This window comes from Pagrus pagrus (assembly GCF_965226575.1).
Source record: "Pagrus pagrus genome assembly, chromosome: 5".
Taxonomy (NCBI): Eukaryota; Metazoa; Chordata; class Actinopteri; order Spariformes; family Sparidae; genus Pagrus; species Pagrus pagrus.
The window spans coordinates 20,204,512-20,214,500 of NC_140189.1; the positions used below are offsets into that span (position 1 = coordinate 20,204,512).

Below are 9,989 nucleotides of genomic sequence, written 5' to 3' on the forward strand. Positions count from 1 at the left end.
AAAGTGTATCTGTTGGCTGCAGAGTTACACCGACCCATGTTAGAGCTGTTGTGTAAGATTTTACCAAGCGTCAGTATCAATAATGCAGCCTTTAGTACAATTGCTTTTTTCTTTTCCTTTTCTCCATTATTTGTTTTCTTATTTGTTTTGTGTTTCAGGACATGGACAGATGTAATGATCTTGATCAACCAGCTCATTTCTTCTCCCTATTATCTGTTGTTGTTTTGAAATGTTCTTGTACTTGACCTAACTCCATGTAAAACTTTTCAGGAGAACCTTTTACCATCAGGGAACGTGGACGGGTCAAACCTTTTCAGCAGCCTGTTTAAGACATGACACATTTTAAACAAATGCAAATGAATGCAGTAAAAAAAAAAGCAATGATGTTATATGGTGATTTATATGTATATCACATCTATAGGTGTGTGTGAGACATGCGTAGAAATATGTACTATATATGTTGTTTACATCGTCATATATATCCAGTGATGGATAGAGGGCAATCAGATAAAAAACAACAACATTGTTTCTAATAATCAGAAAAATGCTGAATATCGGATCAGATGATTGGCCAGGCTGATAATCAATTAATCCATAGTATACAGTATATGCATACATATTAATACACGTATAATTTACTTTTGCATTTGATACTTCAGTTCACTTTTTGTCAGAAAATTACTTTTGATTCTTAAGTTCATCAGATACTTTAAAACTTTTACTCAAGTACTTTTTGTATAGGTGACTTCCACTTTTATTAAAGTAATATTTTAACGTGATATCTTTACTTTTACTCAAGTATGACTTTTGGGTGATTCAACAACACTGCCTGTATCAGATTTATGGTTGCTGGGCCGGATTTAATTGAATAGGCTCGGCGCACGGAAACGGAATATCATGAATGTCATCATTTCTAATCCTCAGATGATCTTGATTTATCCATTGCAGAAATATAAAAATGAGTTGCAACATGATTCTCCATTGAAATAGTTCCCCTTTTTCCCGATAAAGACCTCGATCACAAACGCACCGCTAGCGTTGCAAATTTAAGACAGATTTATTTCAAGCGGTTTTACAAATATGGTTGTCACCAAGTGCTTTACAGAAAACAAACGACACAAACAGAGATACAAACACGGATAAACAAATCAATGTGCTTATAATTATGTACTTTCTTGCTGTCATGATAAAAACAGAGAGCACAAATGTGAGAGCTCCTGAGACCAGTGCAATTTCTTTTTGAGGCGCGTCCTGGAATTACGTACAGAATTTCCAGAGTCCAACGTGTTGTCAGGCATTGCATAACTCTTCAAGTCGAAGCAAGTGAACTATGCTAGATGGTGACCTCAAAACAGTTAAAGGAAGTTAAATTTAACTATTCGCCCTATCTGACTTCCCTCCAATGAGATCAGGCCGCTGCTGAACAAAGTTTCTGCCCTGGATTCTGTTCCCAAAGTTCAGGCAACTTTGTACACGGAGTTGCATTGTTTTGAGTTCATTCACATTCGACACACATTGAAAAAAAAAAAAAAAAAGGGGAAAAGTAAAACCTGAGCAGACAGTACTTTTTGTTTGTGAATCTCAGTGACAAAAGTGAATAGTGGAAACACGAATCAATTAAAAAAACAAACCGATACAAATCAACATTGACTGAAAACATGGTGAACCATTAATGCTACAGTCTAATGTGAAACCCAATTAAGTTTTTCAAAAGAAGAACAACTACCCAGCTGTGGGACACCTTGAAGAGCTCTACGTTCATTACTGAACCACATCAGTCTTCTCACATTACTGTACAACTGCAGCTTTTCTGTGTGCCCTAATAATGTCACTCCCTTCGAAGCTGGAATGAGTCAAATCTGTGCCATCTCAAAGAGGGGGGGGTCAGTTCAGCATGTGTGAATGCTTCCAAACAACATCCGATCCCCTCACAGCAATTTAAAACCCCTCACAGAAACATAAACCTCCTCATATCTTCAGATCGTCTATTCTAGTCTTGTTGTTGCTGTGTTTGGCACTGCGGCCGGGCCTGGCCTGCGTAGGTGACCCAGGGGCTGATCCTGCTCCCGTCTTTCCTTTCAGGTCACATTCCTCTGGCTTGCTGCTGCTCCTTTCCACCGCCAAGTTGTCTTTATTCTGTTTGTAGGCCGCCTTGCTGTGGTACGGGTGGAAGGACGAGTCTGTGCCGTCAGACAGAGGGGAGAGGTTGTAGCCGGGGACAGGCGGGTAGGTCGGCTGGACTTGGTGGAAGTAGTCGTCGTAGCTTGGTGCAAACGGCACCGAGGCCTCACTTGGCTCCTTGGGGATAACCCCAGAGCCATGTAGACGTCTCCTGAAGGTGAGGCCCTGGCTGCACTTGGTGAAGCCCAGGTGGTAGATCTCTACAAGGTTTAGGAACAGAGACACGCTGGCAACTCCCAGCATGAAGATGATGAAAATGGTTTTCTCTGTGGGACGGGATATGTAGCAGTTCACCACGTTGGGGCAGGGTGGTCTGTCACATGTGTACATGGGCTTCAGCTCAAAGCCGTACAAAAGGTATTGAGCCACAATAAAGCCCACCTCAAACAGGGTCTTAAAGATCACATTAAAGACATATGTGCGCAAGAGCTCCCCCCGCAGGCGCACTCGTCCCTTCTCGTCCCTCACTAGAGCCTTTTTGTGCTTATGATCCCCAATAAGGACATGCTTGTCTGGATGTTGTGCATGTTCCTTCTCCTTCTCCCTATGCTTATCCTCCATCCGCACCAGATGGAGGATGTGTCCCAGGTAGATCAACGTGGGCGTGGACACAAAGATGATCTGCAGCACCCAGAAGCGGACGTGGGAGATGGGGAATGTGATGTCGTAGCAGACGTTCTCGCAACCGGGCTGCTTGGTGTCGCAGGTGAAGCCCGACAGCTCGTCGCCCCACACCTTCTCTGTGGCGGCGCTCAGGATCAGGATGCGGAAGATAAAGAGGACAGTGAGCCACACCTTGCCCACCACGGTGGAGTGCTCCTGGGCTTTTTCTAGAAGCTTTCCCAGCAGGTTCCAGTCCCCCATGGCTGTGTGAGCGCAGATCTGGGACTGAAAACAGTCAAAAACAGGTTCTCAATTTGATGTAGAGACAAAGCAAATATCTGAAAAGACTCATAAAAACAAATCTAGAGACAACACATTCTCTGAGGACATCTTACCAAGTTCAGCACAGCTCAGACCAAATGAGTCTCTTGGGAGCCGAGCTGCTAACCGAGTGCACAACTGGGCTACTCTGCTGCTGAGCAGGTAGTGGCTGTTTCCACGTGGACGCAGACAGGATTATATTTACTTTAGGAGGGTATATATTTGGCAAGTGCGGACAGGAGGGAAGGCAGGTTCCAGTCATGGTTCTGCGGCTCCTGGCCTTCATGGCCCCCCGAGTCACAGCAACATGATCTACACGAGGTGAAATCAAACACCGGGTAGACGTGGTGGAAGTGCGAATTACAAACAGTTGAGTAACATGGGCACTGTCAGTTCCTGTAACACATTATGTTATAAATATATTCCGCTTGTGATGGATGGGCTGTACAGTAGCAGGGCAGCAAGTTCACGGCATGCCACTGTGAGGGAGATAACTGCTGAAACGATGTTTAGGGAGTCACCAGGAACACATTTCTCGGGTGGTTTTACAACTGCAGACTGGATTGCAACTTCAAACAAGTGCAGGATCTCAATATCTGACCCTCAGACTACGTATGCTCCTAGCACATAAGATAATATGATGAATTTAATAGAAAAATAAATCCGTTTTCTTAAGAGTGTGCACACCTGCATCTCCTGTAAACATACAACAGCCTTTGACCACAACGTGAATGTAACCTCTCTAAGATTTATGGCTGAATAACTCCTAAAAGTACTTGAATACACAAATGATCACGAAAAAGTCACATTTCCTCGATAAACCTACCTTGTCAGCTTATACATCCCCTGTGTTGAAGCCCTGCACGTCTCCGCGGGTCCATGAGGCCGCCTGCTTCGCTGACAGGCCTCAGTCCAGAGCTGATCTTCGGGCCCCCAGCAATGCCCTTGAATGGACAGGAAAAGTGGACTCCTGCTCGCCACAACCTCTGTTCCACACCGACAAACCCACCAACTCTTTTCTGTTTTCAAATACTGCTCAAGATCCAGGCCCCGGGGTCTTCCACTGACCACCACAACACACACACACACACACACACACACACACGTAACCTGCTGCTGGACACACACTCAACCATGTCCAGCCTGCCCTCCCCACAAACCCACCCTCCCCCCGTGAGGTTAAATTTGGCACAGGGTACACTCTCTAATGTAAACTATTAAAGCCCCTCTACTCTCTTGTTACAGTGAGTGACACGGCAGCTGGCCAATGATGTTGTCCGCTAAGTCTGTCTGGCCACAAGTGCTTCTGGGGCCTAAATATAGCTCTCCTATCATGGGGGAGCATGATTTGGAGATGAGTGGCCATTTGCATCCTCAAGTTACAAATCACAGCGACATGAAGGAGGAAAGTCTGTGAGAAAGGTTTAATTATTTTACCCATTTCGTGCAACTTTCTGAAAAGAATCAAAGTTTTGCTAAATAAATTCAAAGATTTCAAATTATCAGGCAGTTTATTTTATATTACAGAATGTACACATATAGTTTCAACCCATATTATATACAGTATTAACTGGATTGTTTACCCGGATGTCAATTGATAAATATGTACATTTAGGCATAAAGGTCAACATCAGGGTTTTTGTATGCACTACAGTATGATAAAACAGTTGTATAAACAGATACCAGCGTATTTCAGGACCACAGAGATACTGAATAATATGCCACGAAGGGTAATATTAAGGAAAGCAAGTGTAAAAGTCAGACAGTGATGGGTCTCTGTTAAAAAGTAGGTCAACCTCAAACATTTTTCCGAAAGGAAAAGAAAACAGCACCTCAAACAGAAGCTACACTGAAGTCAGTAGGCGGTGTTCACAATTGAAATCAAAAATATACAAATCCAAAGACATATGTACAGTACTGGGATTTGCAATACTCTAAAAGTGACCCAGCAGACAAGTGACACACAAGTAAAAATGAATTATTGTAATTTTGCCAAAATCACCCGTTGAGTATCGTGTGGTATCTGCACCAGTTCGTCCGTGTTCGGAGGTTTCCAAAGGTTTACTGAAATGTCACACAGTTGCTCCGACTACTGTGTCAAGATAACAAATGTTATTAATAGTGGTAGTGAAGACACGTCTGTGAAAAAATGCTATGACATTTTATTTTTCAATCACGTTAACCTTATCTGGACAGTGTTTTTTAAACTTTCTTTGGTTTTCTAGCACCAACTGTATTTCCAGAGCAGTTTGCCAAGTCACGTAATCGTTACAGCTGTCTGCACAAAGTTTAACAAAATCAAATAACTACAAGTGTCTAATAAAATCTAAGCATACCATTATTGGCTTAAAGGGCTGTTACTGACATTTAATGGCTTTTACTCACATAAATTAGCTTCTCCTCCATTACCTGGCTATGACTCATACTGGAATTAAATATGGTACATATGAACAATACTTTTGATGTAAATAGAAAGTTCACTTTCTATCCAGCATTTTAATCTTTACGGCAATCTTTGTATATCTAAAGGGCCATACCAGTGCTTTAGCACATTCGGCAGATTTACAAGAAATTATATATGTATTTTATAGCGCTCTTGAGCATGCTATGAGGCTTCCAAATTTATTTTTTTTAATGTTTTTGTGCGATCCGAACAGCTGCCTGTTTCCCTTATTTGGTATTATATAAATCTACTTGTTAAGAATTCATGGAGCACTCTTCAATAGGTGAACCGTCCTTTTTTTTTTTATTCGGCTTTTATGGCTTTATTCAACAGGACAGTTTAAAGAGCTGACAGGAAAAGATATGAGAGAGGGGGATGACATGCAGCAAAGGGCCACAGGTTGGATTCGAAACCCTGGGCCGCTGTGGCGACGACACAGCCTCTGTACAAACTCTACCATCTGAGCTACCAGGGCGCCCTGAACCATCCCTTTTTGTGTCAAAGCTACATTATTGTTGCCTGATAAAGCAGCTCAAATGTGGCTATCATCTGCTTGTTGGTGCATTTGATTCATTTCCACACAGAAACCTCTATAATGTGAAATCGTAAATGTTAATGTGATCTTTTTCAAATCAGCTCGTTATTTTCAAATTTGCTCGTTAGGCATGATTTTCATTTATCATCAAGTTTTGATGGTTTCTAACTGGCACACCAACCTGCCACACCTCAAACACACAACCCTGATTTCAAAATAAAATAAATTCACAATAAGCATATATTTACAAATATCTAGGAAGGTGATGAGGTAAAACATTAAATATATTGTCTATTTTTAGTTTTCAATTGAGTTTTTTGTCAAAGGATTAGCATTATAATTATTACATTATGTTTAACTTGTGTTTTACACAGCTTTGCAGCTTTTTTTTAGAAATCGGGGTTGTAGGATACAAGATCATTTGATCTGTATTATCAGGCGACAATGGCAAAAGTTTGACAAAAAGGAATGAAGGCTGATGCACACAGGGATGGTTTCTACAGCTCATTAAACTTTGGAAGTTGGCAAGTTGCTTCTCACACATTCAAATTAAACCGCTTAAATCTAACAAATCAATCAGCTTCGGCAAACTGTTGACACCAAAGTCAGCGTCAACAACCTTTGAGTAATGCTCAATACTATAATCCTTTTGGATCTCTGGCACAAGAATTTCCTTCAGGATTTATAAATTTCTACATGTAAATCTTATGCACAAACATGCAAAAACATTGCTATGGTCCTTTAACCTTCACGACTGGCTCCGAATAGTTTAGAAAAGTTGCAACAGCAGCATCTACTTGTGTCAGTAAAACTGGTAAAGAAAATAAAAGATGACTCAATAAGCAATTGACTAAATGAAACATAAATAAACGGTCTAAATGTGTATGCCGACAATGATCAAGCATACAGTTTATCGTGTGACAATAAAGAGCAACATGCTCCATCAAGTGTGATTACTGTTGATTAGTATAAAGGGAGCGGGGCAGTCTCAGAAAGCAGAACACCTTTCACCCTTCTCAGTCGGGCTCTTTTTGGTCACAGTGAACTTAGACTTGAGCGAATGGTCTGCTATCAGCTGATTGATTTCATTTTGCCTGTAAGAAGACAATCTTTGACTGATCCAAGCTGCTTTGGACTCTTCGTCAGAGCCTCGCAAGCACCGTTTGCAGGCCCTGCCTACGAGGTATACCACCTCGGCCAAGTTAAGCAGCACACATACCCCAGACACTGCCAGCATGAACACAGTGAATATGGTCTTTTCAGTCGGTCTGGACACAAAACAGTCCACCGTGTTGGGGCATGGGTACGAGTCACACTTTACCAAACGCACCATCTTAAAGTCAGGATAGATCATGTAGAAGATGTAGAGAAAAGCCACCTCGAAGATGATTCTGAAGATGATGCTGATCATGTAAGTCCACCACAGAGCTCCAGTGATCTGAAACTTCTGGTTCTTGATGTGTTCCAGTTCCTTGGGGCTGCTGCGGCCCGCCCTCTTCAGGATCTTCTTGTCGATGTGGCGCCGGTGGGCCACATGCATGGCCACCAGCAGGGCGGGGGTGGACACCAGGATGAGCTGGAGAGCCCACAGGCGAATGTGTGAGATGGGGAAGAACTGGTCGTAGCAGACGCTGTTGCATCCTGGCTGTTGGGTGTTGCAGGTGAAGCCGGACTTCTCATCTCCCCAAACACTCTCAGCAGCAACCACCAAGACCAGGATACGGAAGATGAAGATGACAGACAGCCAAACGCGTCCGATGCCAGTAGAGTGCCTGTTTACGCCGCTGATCACGGCATAAAAGGACCCCCAGTTCATTTTCGACTCCAGGTCTGCAAAAATAAAGAGTATAGTCAAGTTAAGGTTGTAGGCTGTAGGCGAAGCTACATCTCTAGCTTGAGATCAACCATATTATTAACGTTTAACAATACAAAGTTAGGAAATCATATAAAAATTCATTAAAATGCCTCTCAGGAAAAATAAAATAACCAAATTTCTTAAAAAAATAATAAATATTCAGTTTTTTGTACTGAAAAAAAGTCACATTTGTAACAATGGATTATCAGTTTAAAAAGCTTATCGTTACTGTCGTCCACAAGATTTTGTAATTTAGTAAAAGTCTAACTGCTGTATCAGTAGTTTTTAGAGGTTTACCAGGCTCAGCCAGCGGTGCAAGCGGCGTAAGCAGCGCCGGGTCCAAAGATGACCATCTTGAGGTGTGGCCTGAGCATCAAGCTGGATTTGGCAGAGCAAGGAACAACAGAAAAGAATTGCCAAGTAGCCCGTTGGCCGTATAAAAGCAGGGGTGATGGCCTACCGTCGTGCACCGTCACAAGACGCAACGGGACGAGACCAATTGCGAAACATTCGCCGAGCCACGTGATTGGCTCACCCCGTATTAATACTGTACTCCCAAACTGACCTACAGCCCAGTTGCAGACAGAGTGACAGACTGACAGACTGCCAACGCATTTCTCCAAGTAACCAGCAAGACATCCATCTCATTATGAGATTTTTTTTTAAGACGACTGAGAGCCCTCTATTGTTTGTACGAAAGGCACCAGACCAGATTAGCCTGAGAAAAATTATTACACTATTACACAAAAGCTGATTCATCCAAATATTTCTACCATAAAAAGGGTCATGAGTATTTCAACAACATCGTATATTTGTCAAGTCGAGGCAATGGGGCATGTCAGTCATCAGTCACATAAAGTCTGACCTCACTGCACACTGAGTGTTAGTATACAACAGAATTAAACAATAGAACATGTATTTTACCTTCAGCTGTGGTGGTACACAAAAATGTGTACAAATCGGGAAGAAATGAATTAAAATATTGTGTTTTTTAGCAAGCCAAAAGGCTGGATTGAGAACACCATGCGTTTGGAAAATGCTAATCATTCCTCCGCCACTAGCCACTGCCCTGCACCGTAGCAGTCATATGCTCTTATATAAACTATTTACATACAATGGCGGCCTTTATTGGGCTGCAACAAGACTCTTTAGAATTCAGATCAAACGCCTCGATTTCCGCCTACCCCGGGCAAAAGAAGGAATCTGTGTGGACACAAAAGGCCTCAGCCTGCCACATTATTTATTGTGCTTGGCAGGGCAGGCGAGTGAAGGCAGCTTTTGACCTGAGCCACTGTCATTGAAGAGCACAGAGTCACGAACTGGGTTTGCAGATTCATCCAGCAAATACTTGAGCTGGTCAACTAATGTAAACACATAAGTAGTGGAAAATCAGAGCCAGTTTTAACTTTATACACAAGATTTAATTAAGACCAGTCCTCTCATTTGTTCATGCTGATTTTTGTATTGCAACCATGCCACAAATTTAAATGCTTTAATACCGTAAATTGGGCAAATATATTGTAGTCACGAACGTGAAATTCAATTAAACTGCTGTGTGCCAGATGCTGCTCCTGCTAATGTTTTTACCAGGGAACTAATTATCCACAAAACTACTTTTCTATAAAATTTGGTTCATCCATTCATTGTTTTGACATCTGTTTGTGAGCGCATGACATAGTTAATCATACAGCATTTAAATTGTCATTTGTGTTAACGCTTACTTCACAGTTATGTCTCTGCTATAAAGCACAGTGTGCTTAGGACAAACTATTAAATAATGAGAGATAAAACTCGATCCACACAATTGTCATTTCAAATCAGAGGATTATGTGTCTTTATAATTTATTTTATCATGCTTCTCACACCTTATTAAAAGATCAAATTTAATGACTTCCAGGCCCAATTCCCTAAAAAGACTTAATGGTTTGCGATACGGATCAGAAATTTTATAATGAGAACTAGCAGGCTTTACAGAAGCTCAAAGACAACAATCTTTTTTTTGAAATGTCAAAAGAACTGTAATTTATATTCTTGCGGAAAATGTATAAATG

The 9,989-nt window shown here is 41.8% G+C and overlaps 2 protein-coding genes across 4 annotated transcripts; both read right to left on the reverse strand.

The window, feature by feature from the left end:
- Positions 1-1,040: 1,040 nt before the first annotated feature.
- Positions 1,041-4,210, reverse strand: LOC311257342 (gap junction alpha-3 protein-like). 2 transcript variants are annotated; one of them, XM_084352930.1, is made up of 3 exons: positions 3,932-4,210; positions 3,180-3,417; positions 1,041-3,069 (listed from the first exon to the last, which is right to left on the reverse strand). In XM_084352930.1, exon 3 carries the CDS (start codon positions 3,043-3,045, stop codon positions 1,969-1,971), a length of 1,077 nt encoding a protein of 358 aa, XP_084209056.1. In that variant the 5' UTR covers positions 3,046-3,069; positions 3,180-3,417; positions 3,932-4,210; the 3' UTR covers positions 1,041-1,968. The 2 variants fall into 2 exon arrangements, with proteins under 2 accessions (XP_084209056.1, XP_084209057.1); XM_084352931.1 differs by lacking the exon at positions 3,180-3,417.
- A 1,987-nt stretch (positions 4,211-6,197) lies between these two features.
- Positions 6,198-8,979, reverse strand: LOC311257450 (gap junction beta-1 protein-like). 2 transcript variants are annotated; one of them, XM_084353090.1, is made up of 2 exons: positions 8,863-8,979; positions 6,198-7,913 (listed from the first exon to the last, which is right to left on the reverse strand). In XM_084353090.1, the coding sequence occupies exon 2, from the start codon at positions 7,897-7,899 to the stop codon at positions 7,072-7,074; it is 828 nt and encodes a 275-aa protein (XP_084209216.1). In that variant the 5' UTR covers positions 7,900-7,913; positions 8,863-8,979; the 3' UTR covers positions 6,198-7,071. The 2 variants fall into 2 exon arrangements, with proteins under 2 accessions (XP_084209216.1, XP_084209215.1); XM_084353089.1 differs by lacking the exon at positions 8,863-8,979 and adding an exon at positions 8,236-8,465.
- Between the last annotated feature and the right edge of the window lie 1,010 nt (positions 8,980-9,989).